Source organism: Pleurodeles waltl, chromosome 3_1, assembly GCF_031143425.1.
Source record: "Pleurodeles waltl isolate 20211129_DDA chromosome 3_1, aPleWal1.hap1.20221129, whole genome shotgun sequence".
Classification (NCBI taxonomy): Eukaryota; Metazoa; Chordata; class Amphibia; order Caudata; family Salamandridae; genus Pleurodeles; species Pleurodeles waltl.
In genome coordinates, this window is record NC_090440.1 from 617,966,922 (window position 1) to 617,987,527 (window position 20,606).

A 20,606-nucleotide genomic window follows, 5' to 3' on the forward strand; every position below is an offset into this window, starting at 1 on the left:
TCAGTATTGTGACTCCTTAAATAATCAATTAAAGTTGCATTGATCCCCCAACACCTTTTAAAGAATAAATGTCACTTTGACCAATTGTTATAGTTTACTTTAAGAAAAAGAAGAAAAAAAAGGTTTTCTACATGAGCAATGTCTCATTCCCATTGTCAGAGACTCTCACGGGTAAATCAAACTTTGCACCTTTAAGACTGATAGACAGAATCCCTCATATAGTGTTCAGCAGCAGAGACTTCAGTTTGTTCAAAGTCATTGATGGACACAGTTCTTCAAGCAAAGGAAAATATTTCCATGATGGACAACTATGATTACCGGTCTGTTCTTCTCCATCATGGGACCGTTCTAAATACTCACAACATCTTGAAAGGATTCAGAGTAGTGGTATGTCAGAATATTACAAAGTACAGTGAATATGGGGGTGTGGCCAGGATGGCGAAAGCGCTGGACATTTGAATCCGGAGCTCCAAGTGAGCCCTGCATTTATCCTACCTTAATCGGCGACATCCACCCTATAATAGCTCACATTTGACACTCTGACTCTGCGGTACCCCTGGCCACCCCCATCATCAAAGACCTGCTACTGGCGGTTCCAGATAAGCGGGGACGGATGGGAGTGCTGAGTGGTGGGCGGCGCAGAAGTGAACGGCCTGGGATGGCCCGTCGCTGTCTCGCCCGCGCTTTTCAATCTGGGGAGCTGGTGCAGTAATGCGCCCTTGACGCGGGTCCTGAAAATGTTTCCTCCTGCCGGTGGCCTACTCCAAACCCAAGGTGCAGCCTGCCAGTGGCGAATGGACCTGGCTGTGGTGATGCTGCAGGGCATGTTGCTTAAGGGAGGTGTTTGGGTGCCACTGGGAGCAGCCAGTTGTGGCACTCCCTTTTCTTTTTCTTCTTTTTTTAAGCTGGCCTTTGGAGAGAGTAGCCCGCAGTAGGTGTACTGGAGGAATCATCACTGCCTCAGCTGCTGGTCGCATCTGCAACTGTGTTGCTGGGCTGGAGAGAGAGAGCCCTGTGCGCATGTGTGTTTGGCCGGCCTGAGACAGACGGCCAGACATACATGCCCAGTGAGGGCACGTCACCCCCATGGACCCGTTTGGGCCTCTGGGAGACGCGAAACATGTTGACCTTTATGGGGGATGGCGTGGAAATTCCCCACCCCTGTCCTAGAGTGATTGACCATTAACTCTGTTTCACTCTCATGATTAGTTTTAACCTTGGCCTCTGACCTATACATTCTTATTAAATAGATTCTTCTTTGAGGATCAGTGAGTCAATTTTAGATTTCTTTTTCTTGATCTCCTTACTTTATGCACACACTTAGGGTCTTGGCATCATCACAGACAAGAACTCCGGCAAAGAGCCCCCCCATCTGGGGTGGTGCCCGTCAGACATTGCAGCGCCAGTCTGACGAGGAGCAACTCTGATGATGAAGCATGACACCTATTTGGGTGTGTGAGGTTTTTGCTCCTAAAATAGGACCCTCCCATAGTTGCTGTCTTTCTTCCTAGCTGGAACAGTGTACTTTTCTTCATTTACATCAGGGGTATAGCCACACAGGCTCAAAGACATAAGATTTATGCATGCCTCCAGGAAGCCCACCTTACTAAAGGCACGTTATATAAAGTGCGTTTGCGCACTGAGTTCTTGCAAGACACGGTCTACCGAACCATGTTGGCTTCGCATATCTCCACTTACTTCGCAGAGAATACAGGCACTGGGACCACCAGGAGGGCAGAATGGGAGACTATGAAGGTTATGCGGGAGATCTGTATCTCCATGATGTAGGGTGTCCGATCTACTCTGCTAAAACTGTACTGGAAATGGAGGCATGCCTTCACTCACTGGAGCTTAAGGCAGTCACAAGTCCACCAGCGCGTGCCCGAAGTGGCAGCCCTGCGAGGCCAATACTGGGATGAGCTTCATAAGTTGGAAAATTTATATTATATAGCCTATACGGCCCACCAACATGCAGATGGTGACAAACCTGGACGCGTATTAGCATGGTTACTGCGCACAGAGGAAGCCCCTGATACAACCTCATACAGAAATTGTGAGGAACACTCAGACAGACATTAATGAGGTATTCACCAGATATTAAGAGCAGTTATACTCCTCTCCAGGAGAATCCCCTCTAAATCAAATACAGGCCTACTTGCAGATGAGGTAGCTCCCTGCATTATCCCAGCTGCAAAGACAGGAACTGAAACTGCCCCTCCAGATGGAGGAAATTGCATTAGCAATACAACAGGTAGTGCGAGGCAAGACACCAGCGCAGATGGGTCTCTGATTGAATATTATGCAGCCTTTTGTCTCGCCTCCGTGAGGTTAACTCTGAGGCGCATGAGCACAATACACTCCATGACTCGCTCCGTGAGGCTCTGATCGTTGTGTTAGCCAAGCCCGGTAGGAACCCCACAGAGGTCAACTCTTACAGGCCAATTCTCAATGCTTAACATTGACTATGAGGTCTTTAGTAAAGTCCTGGCAAACAGACTGCTACCAATTGTAGATACACTTCGTACCTGGCAGGACCACTCATTCTAATATAAGGGGTCTCTGTCATATCATCCATGCTCTAGCCACAGAGACAGACCTTCTGTAGTGGTCTCATTAGACTTTGATAAGGCGTTCAGTACTCTTAGTTGGACCTACTTACTCCAAGCTCTACAAGCCTTTGGGGTGTGCCCTGTTTTCCTGCGGTGGATCAGGCTCATGTATACAGCCCCAAGTAAAAAAATATATATATAGTCCTGCCTTGTTGCCTGCCATTTGTAGCATGCCGCTGTTAATCACGTGCACTCCTTCCTTAGTACTCACAGTGTCCGTGTCATCCCTTCTAAGTATTCTTCAGTATCTGTGTTCTTTTACTTGTGGACATCATTCACTCTCACGAGTTCTATATGACATCTGCAATGATGCAAGTAGCACATTTTGAGGATGATGGGGCCACTTTAAGAACATCTACTTTCATATTCCCTAGATACCATCAATGTATTAGCCACTAAGTGCTGCACAATGATCTAAAACTGAACTCCAGAAAGATCAAGCATTGTCCTTGGTCAACAAATCAAATGTAGTGCAAGTTTCAGTGTGTTGTCCATTGGTTATTTCAAACTGGTGGCACCCCGTTCCTGGCAGGTAACACCACTGTGGCTTAATTCAAGCACTTACTTTGTTCCTCAAAGAACCTCTTGCTTGAAGACCCCAGAATCAAGCAAGTCCTGTTTCAAAGCTAAGTTCCCAACCTTTGAGTTACTCATTACAAATGGCCTCTTAATTATGATGATGCCAGAATTATTTGATCCACAGGAACACCGCAGATCTGTTTACGTTCATCTCGAGTTTTAGCTACTGAATGTCGCTGAAACCTTTGGTGTAAAGTCTGGGGCAAAATGAGAACTATCCGGGGAACTCAGAATTACTACTTTCTATGGTAGTTCTTCATTTTTTTGTTTTAGTCAGCCCTCAGGGTCCAACTACAAATGGTCTGGATTTACCCTATTCTGAGTTACCAGTATCCCTGGTATCAACAACCCCTCGGGAGGGGATACTGACTAATTTTCCCAGTCAACTTGTAATGAGAGGTTTTGTCTCTTGACATCTTTATGGCATGCAGCCACTATAGTCACATGTGAAAGTAAATTATAGCTACTATTTCTTCTCCATATTATAGATTAATCAATAGTAATCAATATATTTGCTTCAATTTTAAATTTATGTAGTTGTCTCGCCAATCAATGTGTATACTGTTCTTGATTACAAAACAGATACACCTTCTTTATACTCATAACAATAGTCAGTCTATCATCATCTTTATTCTTTGTCATAAGTATTGATAATCCAATTAAACAATGATATTTTATTTCATATTGTATTGTTTTTAATGCACAATCTTTAATAACCATAGAAACTTAGAAAAAACTCCCTACCCCTTAAAACAAGATAATAGAAAACAACACTCAATGCTATCGTAACTCATACATACACATTCAGACTCATGATAATAAAATTTCATAAACATAAAAATAGAAGATCTTATACAAATTCTTCTGGCGGTTCCTACTAATTTGCCAAAACCTTAGATACCATATGATACACATTCTAAAGTAACACATTATGGTCCATGGATTTCACTTTCTCAAAGACTGCAAGGACACATAGGGCTAAAAAGGTGCTATAAGTCCAATATAGGCAAAGATTTAAATTTTGTCAATGGTGATGTACACTTCTCATGAAGAACAATTCATTAAATGTATAATAGAACACAATGCCAGATCTATAGCGGAATACAGTGCTCACAATGCCAGAATTATAATGGAACACAATGCCTATGCGCGTTTCGGTGTCGCTCTTGTTGGGGAGCCACCCTCATCAGGGCGGTTCCAATTTAGCAAAACTGTGGGAACTGGTAATTGCCTACTTCCATTCTTTTGAATCAGTCTACCGATTCAGCCACTATAGGACACTATGGGTTAATAGGGAGATTGCCATGGTTTAATTCATGCTGTGTTCTCCTTCATACTTATTCAACCTTTGCAAAATAAAAAAGGATCAGGATGAGCACCCCATACCTTAGCCATTAATGTTATTGGCCCCATTAATCTTCCTGGTAATTTTGACCTGCTGGAGTTACCAATTCCTAGGATATCGGTAACTCCAGAGGGCCACAGTTATCGGGAATTACAACTGGGACTCTGAAAATTCCCTTAGAAATTAGGATTTACTGTTGTAGTCAGTAATTCTGGGTCCTATTCTCCCTATAATTGCACATTTCTTCTTGTATTCTCACAGGGAGATTACAGCTGTCTTCAGCAGCCATAATCTCTGTGTGAAAATGAGCAGATTTTTAGTGTTCCTGTGGGTCTCAAAATTCTGAAGTTACCAGCCTAATGGAATTTAAATGTATCCAGTAGTGAGGACCTTTTTCACTCTAAGATGACCTTTAAAGAGCCTTTTTTATCAGGCTGAAAATCATGCTACAAGTGAGAGTTCTTGTCCTTCACATAAAAAATCTAATTTTGCCTTACTGATGTTTCTTTAACATGAATCTGAAGGATTCTTCTGTATCCTACAGACAGATACCATCAAGCAGATACTGAACAATATTATTTTAAAGCACATGCCTAACATTGCTGAAAACACAGCTGAGACCTCCGCCTGTTGAGTAGTTTACTAGGACAAAAATAATCATTGCTTGCTCACAGATAAGTTGCAAAGGTGCCAACTGCCTTAATACTAGAAAGGAATGTGGCCTCCATGCGCTCTGATTTTGTAGGAAAAGTCATGGTTGTGGTGCACTGGGCTTTTATACCCATATGCCCTGGTGCCATTGCACTAACAATTGCTGCACTCCTGCTTGAGCTTGCATGGCTAAGTGATCATCAGATCCAGTTCCCCAAGGGCAGCTTGCTGCAGCACCAGTTTCTCTACAGTCTATAAGGCAGCCTTTAATTGTGTCTCTTCCCCCTCATTCCACCACCAAGTCCTCCTTTAGGAAAAGATGTATGTCACTGCATGGTGATGCCTCGTATGATAAAGAATCGTTCCATAATTCTTGGTAATCTGGACTAGGTGTCTCCAACCAGTTGATCCTGAGCTCACATACACCTTAGGAGTAGCTCACAGCCTTGAGTTAATTTTTAAGCAAGCACAAGGCCTAATTTTCCCTTTAAAGTTAAGGGAAGGCTGTGTTTATTTTACATTATTATCATCAAGATACAGATAGCAGTCCTCCCCACCTCAATATTGGATCGTTGAGAACAAAATGGTGTTTCTAAATGCATTTCAATGGGAGAAAATTAAAATGAAAATTTACCATAATGATTAAGTTAAGTCTTAATTTTACTTAGCCCCTATTCCAAAGTGTTGCATTTAGAAACAGAAGGCCTCTTGGTCCCAGTGGCCAGTAGACACTGCAATATTTACAAATGAAAAGTAGTAGACAGACAGAATACTTCATTTTCAAGAAATAAATTCTTACAGAAATATTGCACATTACCCAATTCATTAATGTAAACAATTACAAATACCATAAAATCAAACGTGCGCAGCATACATTTACAACGGTTCAACACATGACTTCAGCCTATGAAAAAGAAAAACATTACAGAATAAGCATTTAAAATTTCACCACACTAAAATTCAATAGAAAGTCCACAACCCAAATTCCCACATCCATTAACCTCATAAGTACGGGCACACTACCTTTCTGGTGGGGGTCACGAACAGTGGCCGACACCAGGGAGTTTTTTAAATTTAATTCCCCATCGGTAGACACGGAAGAGCTTCCATATCTCCCCTGCCCCTTTGTGACGTCAGCGAAAAAATACACAGGTTTGGTAGGTTTCCTAGGTGCCGGCTGAGCTATAGGCCAAAATCCACAGCTAGACACTTTCCAAAAAACACATCAGATTTCAATGTAAACATGTGATGTGTCCATTTTGCTTTTCCTGTCGCGGGCAGTAGTCCTACCCACACAAGTGAGGTACCATTTTTATCGGGAGACTTGGGGGAACACAGAATGGAAGAACAAGCGCTATTGCCACTTGTCTTTCTCCACATTATTTCCTTCCAAATGTAAGACTGTGTAAAAAAGAAGACTATTTGAGAAATGCCCTGTAATTCACATGCTAGTATGGGGATCCCGGAATTCAGAGATGTGCAAATAACCACTGCTTCTCAACACCTTATTTTGTGCCCATTTTGAAAATACAAAGGTTTCCTTCATACCTATTTTTGACACTCTATATTTCACCAAATGAATTGCTGTATACCCAGTATACAATGGAAACCCATTTCAAGGTGCAGCTCATTTATTGTCTCTGGGTACCTAGGGTTTTTGATGAACCTACAAGCCCTATATAGCCCGCAACCAGAAGGGTCCAGCAGACGTAATGATATATTGCTTTCACAAATCTGTCATAGCTTGAAAAAGTTATAGAAGAAAACGTGGACAGAAATGGCTCTCTTTTTTCACCTCAATTTCAAGATTTGTTTTTATTTTAGCTGTGACTTTTTGTAGGAAACCTTGTAAGATTTACACAAATGACCCCTTGCTGAATTCAGAATGTTGTCTACTTTTCAGAAATATTTAGCTGTCTGGGATCCAGCATTGGTTTCATGCCCGTTTCTGTCACTAACTGGAAGGAGGCTTAAAGCACAAAAATTGTAAAAATGGGTTATGTCCTAGTAACATGCCAAAATTGTGTTGAAAAATGTGGTTTTCTGATTCAAGTTTGCCTGTTCCCGAAAGCTGGGAAGATGGTAATTTTAGCACTGCAAACTTTTTGTTGATGCAATTTTCAGGGGAAAACCACATGCTGTCTTCTGCAGCCCATTTCCCATTTTTCTGGAAAAAAAACTAAACTTCTAGCTGTATTATGGCTAATTTCTTGGTCTTCTCCAGGGGATCCCACATACTCTGGGTACCTTTAGAATCCCTAGGATATTGGGGAAAAAAGGACACAGATTTGGCATAGATAGCTTATGTGGACAAAAAGTTATGAAGACCTAAGCGCGAACTTCCCCAAATAACCAAAAAAGGGCTCTGCTCTGGGAGGAGGGGGGCACAGCTATGTGGTTAAAACATGAAGAAGGAAAATAATAACAAATTGACTAGCAGCGTACAGCTCATTTTGTCCCAGTAATACATTATAAAGTGCAATGTTTATGGCAACTTAACATAGTCACAAGGGACTACCTGGTAGACCTTACAGTCTGTGTCAAATTACCCAATCTTGCCAGAGCGTTCCATTGATGTGGTCAGCTACGCTTCCCAGTCGCAGACCCAACGCCACTGACCTGAGGGAGGTATAGACCCACAGCTTTAAACCCAGGGGAAGGAGACCCTATCTTGGAATGTTATGGTTTTACGCAGGTATTGACCTTTAACCACGTCTCAATGTCTAAGGCCATATACTGTGTTTAGACCCATATCTCTGGGATGTATCCCATGCTTTTTAGACAGGTCAGAGAATCTTCTTAGTTTCCTCAAGGAAGAGAACAAAGTCCACCAAAAAGTGGCTCACTGAGTATTTCCTACCTCGCTTACAGGGGCATTGACCCTCAGTCTCAACTATTTTAGATTTTAGCCCCCGCTATCCTCCAACCTGGGTCAATTTCCACCCTCAACCGGAGAATTTCACCTCGAAGAAACTTATCTGTAATTTCATATAGGTAAAAGAAAAAGTCTATACTCCCCTGGTAAACTAAGAAGGGGGCAACTGAACTTTTGACCTTGAGGTACTGAAGGTCCTCCCTTCAGCTGGTTTTTGATAGCACAGTGCCTAAGACTACTCTTTGTTTGACTAACTTTGGCCACCTCACCTCCCTCCGGGTGCATGTTGGAGACTCCCAAGCACTTTAACATTATTAGCTCAGGGTTCCTCTTGCTGGGAAGAGTTGACGGAATCTCAGGTAAAATTACAACTGACAGTTTATCGTCAGCAACCCCATTTATGATCCAAAAATAAAAATGCAGGGCTCGGGCATCCGCCAGCGCGCTCCATGCTACAGCTCTCAACTCCTGCCTTACACTTGAATCATCACATTTTTAGGTAAGTCCAGAAGCAACTTCAAGACACTACCTTCTAGGACTTCCCACAAAACCTGTCTATTCATTACCAGCACCTCCACTCCATAAAGAGCCTGAGGTATCAATTTGCCCTGTATGACTTTACTTAGAGGTTCAAAGGTATAACTGCCATTTTTACAATCAAACCTTTTTAGGCCATTCACTTCTGCTGATAATAAAAGTCTCCGAGAGGCCATATGTTAATCCCACCTCAGGTCCTCTGAGAAAATCATGCCTAGATACTTATACTCACTAACCTGCTCCAGCTGCGCCTTTCATAAAAACCAAGCACATTTATTTTTCTTTCTCGCAAAAAACAGGGTTTTTGTCTTGTCAACATTTATCGCTAGTTTATTTTCAAGGCAATAAGAATTTAGCCCATTTAATATTTGTTGCAGCCCTATGGGCGTAAAATCCATCACCACCAGATTGTCCGCATACATAAAACAGCTGAAATGCCTATCCCCAATCTTTGGAGAGTTACTATGCGTACCACTTAGCATCTGGGGGAGGACCACAATGAACGGACTAAAACGCAGGGGTGCTTAGACACACCCCTGCTGTAAGCCATTATCCAATGGGATTTTCCTTGATAGATTGCCCAGCCCATCCAGATCATCATGGACCAGATTTTCACTATGAAGCTTCATCACAAGGCCTAGCAGGGCTTCAGATATATTCCACTACTGGAGTTTTCACCAAAGCGTACCTCTGTCCACATCTTCAGAATGCCACTCAGAAGTCAACGAAGCAGCAGCCAAGGCCACCTATTGACTCCATTGACTTCCTTGAGACTCCCCCACAGAGTGAGACAGTGGTTCATCATTGAATGCCCTGCTCTGAAACCTTCTTGCTCAGTAGGGATCAATCCAGTATCAAAAGCCCAGGCAGCTAGGTGTTTTAGTAATGTTAAAGCATAAAGTTTGGAGGGAATATCGAGGAGGAAAATCAGAGGGTAATTAGCAGGCTGATTAATTTTGCCTTTTTTTATGGATTGGCTTCACAGTCACTTCTTTCCATCAATCCAAGAGAATGTCTGTATACATTACCCATTTAAAACCCCTCAAGATTAGTCTCCATTTCTTATTGAATTATTCATATTGAAAGGTTCTTATGGCTGGAATATCATCATTACACTGACCGTTCACATTGATCAAATTTAATTTAACTAAGTGAGGCAGAATACTCCCCTCACCTTCCTTGAGACTATCCGAGAAAACACAGTCAGAATTATTTAATGCTAGCTGCAGCTGTTTCATAGCCACATCAAATTCTTTAAAATGTGATGTTTCAATAAAATCCCACCATCACTAACAGAGCATCTGGATAATCACATATCCGTTTTTTAACGGCCTTGACTGGATTTAGTAGTTCACACCCAGGCAGGGGGCGGATTGGAGTAACATACACATCAAGAAAGAGCATTTGCTTTAACCCCTCATGCTGATAAATAGGTCAATTGCGAGGACGCATACATAGGCTGTTTGGAGCTTTGTTACCTTCCTCCAACAGTGTATGGATACTAATATTAGTAACCCACCAACTGCTCCTACTCTTAGTGAGGACTTGGCATTTTGAGCTATGGCAACAAACCCCTTCACTACAGGGCACTCCAACAACCAGGTTTCCTGGAGGAATATCGTTAAAGCATCTCTACAGTTTTCCATTTCTGTAAACAATTTAAACCCATGTTTTTTCCAGACCAGGATACAGCCTTGTAGAAGATGCCCTGATTCCTACCAGTCAATTTTCTCAGCCCTTCTGCCACTCCAGGGAGGCTTATATTGCTCATGACTATCTTTATAGGAGTGACTCTTCATTCTCTGGGAAAAATATCCCTGTGGACCATGGTCTCTTTCCCCCCTTGCCTCATAAATCTCTAGTGGTTTAGGTAGGATTTGATTCCTCCACTTAAGGGAGCCATCATTCTGGAACGTAACAGTAACTCTTCTTTCTTGCAACCTGTCTTGTTCCCACCAACTCTTTCTGGCACCTATTCTCTGCCCTACACTCAGGGGCCTAAGCAGAGAAACTTGATTATGTTTCAACCCTCCATGTGCACATAAAGATTGGATTGCCTGGATATAATAACCTTCTCCTGGTTTGCCAATAGTTTCGGGCACTGCCTCACTACCTTCAAAGAGGCTAATGCCTTGTGCCACCAGAACTGAACAGAGGCTTTCATTAGGTTCTGCCTCTCTTCTGAAGCAAACAATACACTAGTTAGTTCTTCCCCTGCCACCTTTCTGAACCCAACCAAAACCAGATCCTTTGAGAAAGCTCTCCCTTAATGTTTTAATGTTTGCAAAAACACTTAGCAATCTGGATCTGTTGAGGAGATGACTGGATGTGTGCCACGTTCTCCTTTTAGAGTGTGACTTTAAGAACAACACTGGTGGAGCCAACAACTTAAAAGCACCCCCTATCTGTGCTGTGTTACTCTGAATTAAGTCAGCCATGGGACTGACTTTATTAAACTCATGACTTCAACATACAGAATTGAGTGGTAGTGTCCCTTTTTCAACAATTGGTATTTTTACCTCTGGCGGTCATTTTTACCACTGTTGGACCTTCCTGGGCTTACTGGTTCACTTTTCCTGGAGGTTTCCTTGACCTCCCTACGCCTTTCCTACCAGACATTTCCCCTAGCAATTAGCCCCTCACCTGTCTTAAGGACACTAGTGGGGTAAGGGATTTTAGAGGTTGCCTAAGAGGAACCACACTGCCTAGATAGATCCATATTATTTCTACCTCCCTTCTCTTTCTTACGCTCTCTTTCCTCTTCCTGATCTTGACAGCATACTGATAATGAATTTAAATAGCACCATATTTACAACTGAAAAGTAGTATTTTTTTAATGAGAGAAAATGTGAAGAAAAATATTTCTTTGAAAAATTGTCCTAATTTGTTTCTTCACTTTCAATTAAGCCACTTATATCCTAATGTTTTATGAAGCATGTTTTTTCACTTTAAATTACTCCAATTTACACAAATGGCTTTATATTTATGTTATAAATATAGCACCATAGTTACAGGCCACTTGGAGCAAGATGCCTGCTATTTGTAAATAGAATTCTAATTCTGAGTTTTGTGCAATCCATATACGCATAGAGTTACCACTTTAGTTTAATTTTCGCCCATTTCTAAATGTTGCCATACACACAGCAGGCATCTTGCTTCCAGTGACTGGTAGTTGTGGTGCCATATTTAATCTGAAAATTACAGCCATTATTTTAATTGGGAGAAATTTAAAGTGCCAAAAAAGTCCATAATATGAACATTTTTGCAGTAAATTTTTCTGTAGCTTGAATTTCTTCCTTTTAAAGAAAGTGGTTGTATGCTCGCGTTATATATATAACGCTGCTATATTTGTCAAAAGGCGTAATCTGTGTCTCGAGCACACACAACAAATGCTCTGAGTCACCCATACACATGTATCCCATTCATATGCAGACATGTTCATACATCCCAAAGACCACACTCTCAAGGATGCACACTACAACTCTGTTATAGTGCCCATAGTCAAAGTATTTTGTTCAAACAAAAATATCTGGCTTTATGAACATTAGGCTTACGGTCCCTGAAGCTGGACGTGGGGGTGTCTGGTTACAATGCCAAGATCCTTAACCTTCAGTAGCTCACAATGTTTTTTACTGATCAGAAGGAGCTCTAGCTACAGAAAAGGGATGCTCTGGACATATTACTTTGTTTCACTGTGTCTCAAAATGTAAAAATATGGAAGCCAACTATATTCTATGCTGGCTATCATTACCTGAATACCATGTCCCAACAGAAATATTTGATTATCAATTTAGACTAATGTTACTAGAACTTCAAATACTACGCCAGTATAATTCCTGAATCAATGCAAGAAAAAAGCCACATGAAACACCCGGATCACATTCTTGATGCTTAATAACCTGTTATATCTTTTTTTTCTTTTCTCTTAAGCTACAAAAGGCAACCTGACTGAGGAGGAGAAGCCACTCGCGATTGGCCTAGTGCTCACAATCGGAAGCATTTTCTTGTCTGTGTACTTCCTGGTGTGGGAAACATACACTCTGCGTGCCGACGTCATCCTTAATGCCCTCTTGCTGGCTCTGTATGGATTGGAGTTGATCTTGGGACTCTTTGCCATTGCTGCCTTTGTCCGTTAGAGCTTTGAAACATTCATTGGTTCAGAAGAGAGTAGTGCTGCCTTACGTCACTTTCTGAGAGATGCTATATGTTACAAGGACATTGACTTGGTTTTCTGCAACATTTCCTTCTGAGGGAGGTGAAAAAGGATAATATTGTCAATGCTGAAAAACAAATCCGAAAAGTTTAATGTGAGAATACCTGCCATCAGGGTAATCGTGAGTGAATGCAGTTGCGGCTCCTCCACTATGGCGGAGGAGCATCGCCCATCCCCACAAGCAGCAGCCGCTGCAAACATTTAAATATAAAACAATAATAAACTGTGTTTATTATTATTTTATTGTTAAAGGGGTGGGGGGGCATAGGGCGTGATAAGGACCTAGAGAGAGTGCACAGCACTCCAATCAGTGTGCATGTATGTTTGACCGTCCGTCTCAGGCTGGCCAAACACACATGCACATTTGTCTCTCTCCAACCTGGGACTGTGTTGCCAGGTTTGAGACAGCAGGCAGAGGCTCCCACTATGGCTTGGAGCGCCCTGGCAGGGCACTCAGTCCAATCTTAACACTGCTTTCATGCTGCCAGCAGCATGAAGGCACCGTTAGGATTGGCCGTAGTGCAGGCTGGGAGCCTGTGCCTGCAGTGGAGGAAGAAGAGCTGTGTGGCGCCGTTGAATCAGGTAAGTGATTGTTTTAATTTTTTTATTCAGCGTCGTCCCCTTCCCCCTCCGCCACATGCCACCCTTTTTCGATTTAGTGAGCCGCTACTGAGTGAGTGTGCATTACCATTTAAAAATAGGTGTGCAGTATGGGACCAAACGACCATTGAATGCATAATGATTAATTTGCATATTGATCAGTACTCTTTTTAAGACCAATGTTATATCAGCAAAATATTTACTCTCCAAGTTACTTATTCCATGTTTTGTGTGATGAAAGTACTCCGGTTAAGAACAATGAAAGCGTTATATCCTAAAAAGTCGAAAACATTGTTAAATTGTTGCGTACTATGGTCCAGATGTATTAAATCTTTAGTTTGCATTTCCTAAATAGCGACCACTTAGCAATCTCTATTTAGGAAATGGAAATGGTATATACAAAAATAGAAATTCCCTAATAGTGATTCGTACATTGTACGTATGGTTTAGCAGTTCCTAATTTACAATTTCCTTATAGGAAATAGCAAATTAGGGAATGCTAAAGCAAGGGTGACTTTCAACCTAAGGCTGCCCCCTTGCTGCACCCCGAAATAAGTGGTGCACATGTAAAGCATTTTCGGGTGTTTTTTTTTTTTTATTGCACATGGTTACCATCGACTTGAAGTCAATGGTAATTGCATTTCCTAAGTGCTCATTTTGCCTTTATGAAATGCTTTGTACAAGAAATTGCAAATAGGAAATCCCTATTTGCGATTTCCTATGATTTCTACATGGCAAAAATAGCATTTTGCGATTCCCTAAAGGCCTTTGTACATAGGATAAGGCTGTTTTGCATTTCTTAACAGGCCGAAATTGTGATTCGGCCGTTAAGAAATGCAAAAGGCCTTTGTACATCTGGCCTATGAGCAAATGAAGAAAACGTTTAGTCTGATTGTAGAAATGTTGCAGGGTCTAGTAAACTAAGAATTCCACATCCACTGTTGGAATATGTTTATTATCTCATTCAGTCCTGTGTGGGGTCAAGGAGATGCCCAGAGGTCCCAATCATGATTCTTAGCGCATGGCGTGACATTTTTTATTTTGCATTGCGCTGTCACTCAAACATCGTGTGATAAAATACATTCTCAGTACTCAAGGTGACCTGCCATTGTAAGTTACAATATTGATAAGTAGAATACAAGCAGTAACATTAAGTCGTAAAGTTAGAACACATTCTTTTCAAGAAGGGTGAACAAATAACAGACGTATCTGAAAAAAACATAACCACCCTTCACCGAGTTTCAGAAAGCTGTGCATTTGCTAAAAAGAGATTGCCATTCTCAGTGTATACCTAGAGGAACTCCAGTGTTGTTTCTTTACAAAAACTTGAAGTTCTTGTCTCCACTACTCCACCAGGGATATTTCCTTCATTTAAGTACTGGTGAATCGCAGGCTTTGGTGGCAGAGACAGTGAGGTGATGCCTGGATTATAAGAGACAGAAAAATATCGAGATTTAAAAATGTTGTGCGGCAATCACCAAAATCTGCATATTTTTGTATTATCAGGAACAAACACATGTTGGGTGCTGTTTATCGTGTCTGATGAATTCCAATCCTGTGTTGTTGGGTTCAATAAATGTTGACTCAGACATTGGGTCACCTGTAATGAGGGCCTGAAAGTTTGTCTCCAATTTTATGAGTAGTTTTCTGCATGTTTTATCTCCTTCTTCACTCTAACTCCACTGTTCATGTCCTTGTGATGATGCCACAAAATCCTACAATTTTGTGTATGTATAGAATTGAGGCAAATTAATGTCCTTTATAATATGTGTTATGTAATAGATATAAGAAATTATGTCATTAGAGAAAGAAGGATTTTTCTCTTGGGGTGTGTATTAATTAGCATGGTTTTCTCCTATTTTCAGCGGCGACTTTCTTGAGGTTTACAGCTGTGTTTGTAGTTTAATTTAAATATGTTGTGTATCTTGATTTAAATATAATATTTTTTATACAGTGGATTTGGGGCCAGATGTAGCAACTTTGGAAATTGCGACTTGCAATTTGCGAGTCGGAGCGACTCGCAAATTGCAAGTCGCAATTTCCAATGCAGAACGGTGTCTCAGACACCTTCTGCGAGTCGGTATGGGGTCGCAAAGACCCACCTCATTAATATTAATGAGGTGGGTCGCAAATTGCGGCCCTATACGGACTATGGGCACGCGCTAACATGGAGGCCTGCTGTAGTCAGCAGACCTCCATGTTCGTGACTGCTTTTAAATAAAGCAGTTTTTTTTTTTTTAAGTGTAGCCCGTTTTCCTTAAAGGAAAACGAGCTGCACTTAAAAAAAAATCCGAAACCTTTTGTTTCGGTTTTTTTTCAGGGCAGGTAGTGGTCCCTTGGACCACTACCTGCCCTGAAAAAATGTTTTGGGGTCCATTCACAAAGGGGAAGGGGTCCCATGGGGACCCCTTCCCGTTTGCGAATGGGTTACCATCCACTTCAAGTGGATGGTAACTGCGACTCCATTTGCGACCGCATACGCGGTCGCAAATGGAATTGCATACCATTGCGAATCGCAAATAGGAAGGGAACACCCCTTCCTATTTGCGATTCGGAAATGCATTTTGCGAGTCGGTCCCGACTCGCAAAATGCATTTCTGCATAGGAAACACGCATTTGCGAGTCGCAAATGGCAAATTTTGCCGTTTGCGACTCGCAAAGTGCTTCCTACATCTGGCCCTTGGTTCATTCCTGTGTTTGCAGCTATTCGTTTGTTAACATATTGTGACATAATGTTACTATTAGTGCTGACACTGTTAGTAATGATGTTTAGAGAGAACTCCGTTCTATTCCGACTGGATGGTAATTACCTACATTGTGAAAAGACAATATACAAGTAAATAATTTTTATAAAGAAAATTCCCTAATAAGCTCAGAGACTTACAGTTAATCATGATAAAAATATGTAAAAATAGAGACATGTAATTAAAACTTTAATGATGCTAGAGGCACTCCCAACAACGTAGAAGAATAGGGTGTGTATTAAGTCAGTCAACACAACCAGTGACTCTTTTTGATAGGTAAAAGAACCTTTCCTTTTACAAAACATATGTGCCACGCCTTTGTCCTTTAGAGCTTTGAAAAATTGTGTGGTCCACTGCGTTGAATGACAAGGTGGTGAAGACCAGAAAGTTGATCTGGCTTTGCTGAGGGACCTGATGAATTCCTGCCTCCCCAGGGATACTTTTAATTTGTAATAGATACTTTTCATTTGTAATGGTTTCATCACTGAATATACCCAGTTGATTTTCATAGGTGTAAGATACACTGGCAGATAATGACATGGAAATTAGGTTTTCCTGGTTTAAAACATCGTCGTAGTACCTAAGGGTGATTGGGAGCTGATTGTGTTACAAGGCATTGGATTGCTCTCCAGGCTATCAGAAAGTTTCTTCTTAAGTGTCTCCTACACATATTCTTGGGCCTGATGATGACCCGTTGGTAATTGTTTACTTCTGGGGTCAAAATGTTGACAGTATTCTATGTGAACTAATCGCAATTACTTTGTTGAAGATCTGCAGCGCACAAGATATGTGTGTTGCATGTGTAATTAAGAATGTTTTTGACAGCCACATAGTTATGTATATACTTGTAAATATCAGTGGTGCACTTAAGTTCACTTATTCACTTTCAATGCACCATCACTTGATAGGAGCACCTATATACATTTTTAGTTTGCTTGTTTTTAATCTTGAAGTTTTGATTCACATGATATGTGACTGATAAATGACAAATCAGTTACAAAGGAAGTTATTGTGCATATGAAAAAAGAAATAGTATTTAAAAAAAGTTTATTTACAATACCCTACCACAGGGAGGAGGAGTTGTACTGCTGTGGCAGAAGTCAAGGCTTACATTTCCCCCCGCATGGACCACTCTTTATCTGATAACCATCAAAGGGAGACTGGTGCAGGTTCTCACAGACAACACCATCGCCATGTGTGACTGCAACAAGCATGATGGGGTAGAGTCCTGTGCCAGGAGCCTCTGTGCCTCTGGAACTGACTAAGTTGTCAGGGCATCGCCCTAGTCGTGAACTACCAGGTGGGATCTTTGAACATCAGGGCGCTCAAACTCAGCCAGTGATGCCTAGCGGATCATGAATGTCAGCTGCATCTGCAGGTAGCTATGGGTGTCTTTCTGTGATGGGGAGGGCCATGGCTCAGTCTCTTCACAGTGTCAATTATTTTACGGGTTGGAGTTCCCAAGAAGGCTTTCTCTTGGGGACACCTTCCATCTTGAGTGGAACAAAGAACTTCTGTGTGCCTTCCCGATGCTCACTCTACAGACCCAAGTTCTGAAGAAGATTAAAAATCACTAAAAGTCACTATCTTAGTGGCTCTGGATTGGGCCAGGTGAGTGTGGTACCAGAATATTCTGGCCTTGAGCATTTGTCCTCCAATTAGGCTGCTGCTCTGGGGGCTTTTCTGTTGCAGCAGCAGGACAGGGTCTTGCACCCGGATCGGCACACACTGCACCTCCATGTATGGCGAATGAACAGCAGTAGTTCTTCTCCTTTGTTCTCCTTTCTGAAGTTCTTGATGACATCTTGCCAGCCAGGCGTCCTTCCACATAATCCATGTACACTAGGTGCTGGGATATGTTTGAGGGTTGGTACTCACCCATCAGGGGGACCCACTGCAGACCAGACTGCCTGATGTCTTGTTGATTTTGTCTTCAGCTCATCAAGGACGTGCAGTGGGCACTGTTAAAGCTTGATTGTAAGCCCTGTTGGCCTTTTAACAGGTGCTGGACCAGCCATGCTTGTTCAAATCACTTGTTGTGATGCTATTTCTTAAAGGTTTGCAACCAATTTTCTTCTCCCAAAGCCGTTTGTGATGTCACAGTGGGACTTGAATTTGTTTCTCACTTTCGTAATGTTTATACTTTTGGAGTTGATGCACAGTTGTCTATTAGGCTTGAAAACAGTATTTCTGCTCACAATAACATCAATGTTCTTTGCTCCTCACCCCTCAAAAGAGGAGGAGCAACTCCATCTCTTGAACCCCAAAAGAGCACTGAGCTTTTACATTGATATTGCAGGACACAACAAGTGGGCAATCAAATATTTATCCACTTATCCATAGGTACGTCATGGACTAGTGTAATTTATTAAAATATATGACCTTTTCTATAAGTTTTACTTAAAGACCAACACCATCATCATTAGTGAAAGTCACATTAATCCTTGGGACCCTTGTTGCATCTCATATTGGGTATCTAGAATTATGCAATCAGCTCTTGAGGGTGCAGAGTCCATTTTAATGGGCCCACATTTTCACTTGTGCTTTCAGACAAAAGGTGTGTAAATTAAAAAAAAACAATGAAATGAGCATCATGCTAGACGTTATCTTATGTGTATTTGTAAAGCGCACACCTCACCCTGGACGGTATCCTGGCTCAGAAGCAGGAGCTGTATTGGCCGAGCCAGGGTTGAGGTTAGGTGAAGCGTCAGGTCTTTAAATTTCAAGAACTGAGAAGATGACTCTGATATGCAGGGGCAGGTCATTCCAGGCTTTAGAAGTGAGGTGGGAGAAGGAATAACCACCAAGTCTGGTTCTTTGTATGCAGGAGGTGTTTGCGAGTAGCCCTCAGAAATAAATATTCGAGTTACCACTGTAATTACACTAGTTCATCATGTTACTTAATCAGATACACCATTTCCGTGGCTTTTTTTTTTTTTTTTTTTTTTTTTTTTACATCTTCTGTTTGCGTTGTCATAGACAGTAAGTGTGGTGTAGATACTTATAGCCTCTTCTTTAGTTCCAGCAGTGGGTGCAAAGAGGTGAATTATACTTTCAAACCTCTGGTGCCAAACTTGTTTTTCTTCGTAGTTTTCCTTGGCTACAGACTGATGTATTCCTTGGAATACAGAAAGCTATTTTAGTAGATAGTCCTCAGGAAAAGAAGGTGCAGTCATAGCTGGGTAACTGAGGCACTGTCAGGGAGCAGGGCAGCAAGGCTGTCTCCAACGTTTTAAAATATAACAGACAACTTTGTAGTTGTTGGGTCTTTAAGACACACCCTGACCTGGGGGCTTACTCTTTTTGAAGCCCACCAACACCAGTTGAATTTTTGTGGTACAAATGGAAGCATGCTTCCAAATATTTAATGACCCGTTCTGCTGTAGCACATATGACAAAGTCAACAGAGTAGTTTTCTCTGTGGAATACAATATCATGTATGTTTAAGATTAAATATCTTAATAATGAAACCACTTACTACCCTAATAATGATACAAACAGACTGTAAACCTCACTGTTTCTTAATAATAGGTCTCCTAAAACAAAACTGTTAGACTAAAAAAATGTATTTCATCCACTCTTTCCTAACCTCTACCTATACCTTAAACGTAACCTTTATTCTATTTTTATTCTATTCTTAATTTTTGCTCTATCTCTGGCCCTTACGCAAACTGTTACCCTATGTTGGTCTATTAATTTTGTAGCATCGCTATACCCTTTAATTCATTGTTACTCTTGAAATATTACTTTTTAATGGGTTTTATTTTTTGTGGAAACCTAAAATTATTTTCTTTATAACAAGCTTTCTCTGTTATCAAATAACGTTTTTGTGTAGTGTATATCTGCAATTGTGTCAATTTTGAATAACATTTTAGTACTATGATGGATTCTGTATCTGATAGAGACTTCTTGCCAGTGATTCTACACCTTAAAATATTTCTCAGACATCAGACTGGATATGGAAATTTTTAAGCAGCACCCCTGTGTGTCGATATGTGGCACCATTAGGCTCTGCATTGGCATCGTCCGTGCTGGATATGATGTGCATGATGCCTATATAGGCCCAGCCCCAGCATGCTGACATCAGTTCTTTTCCGGTCCCTCCAGCTCCTCGTCACCCTATGTCGGATGACCGTGTGACACTCTCATTTGCAGGCCCGAAGAAGGTCCCAGGACCGCTCACGGAGATGCTCCTGATGGCCATCGTCTTGCTCCCAGTTGTTTTGTCGCGTAGAAAGAAGTCAAAGCACTCTTTGACTTTTCTGCACCAGTCCAAGTTATAGGACCTGGCGCAGTAGCAGTGGCACTGCAGACCTTGCTCCACACTGGAGCCTGTGCCCCGATCGCTCTGCGCCTCTGTTTGTCTCAAGGCCAGAGCAACTCCCGCCCAACTCAAGCAGTTTTATGAGGCTAAGTACCTCCTAACGGGGCAACCCAATCCCTTTGGGCCCCA

General features: G+C 41.7%; 1 protein-coding gene across 3 annotated transcripts in view; it reads left to right on the forward strand.

Moving 5' to 3' along the window:
• Positions 1-15,160, forward strand: part of TMEM80 (transmembrane protein 80) — a 112,324-nt gene extending 97,164 nt beyond the window's left edge. For 2 of the 3 annotated variants that reach the window (XM_069223094.1, XM_069223093.1), the window contains exon 5: positions 12,527-15,052. In XM_069223094.1, coding sequence (XP_069079195.1) covers positions 12,527-12,732 — 206 coding nt within the window. In that variant the 3' untranslated portion in view covers positions 12,733-15,052. Of the gene's footprint in view, positions 1-12,526 lie in introns of all 3 variants that reach the window. The other variant, XM_069223095.1, reaches the window with a different exon arrangement.
• Positions 15,161-20,606: the final 5,446 nt, after the last annotated feature.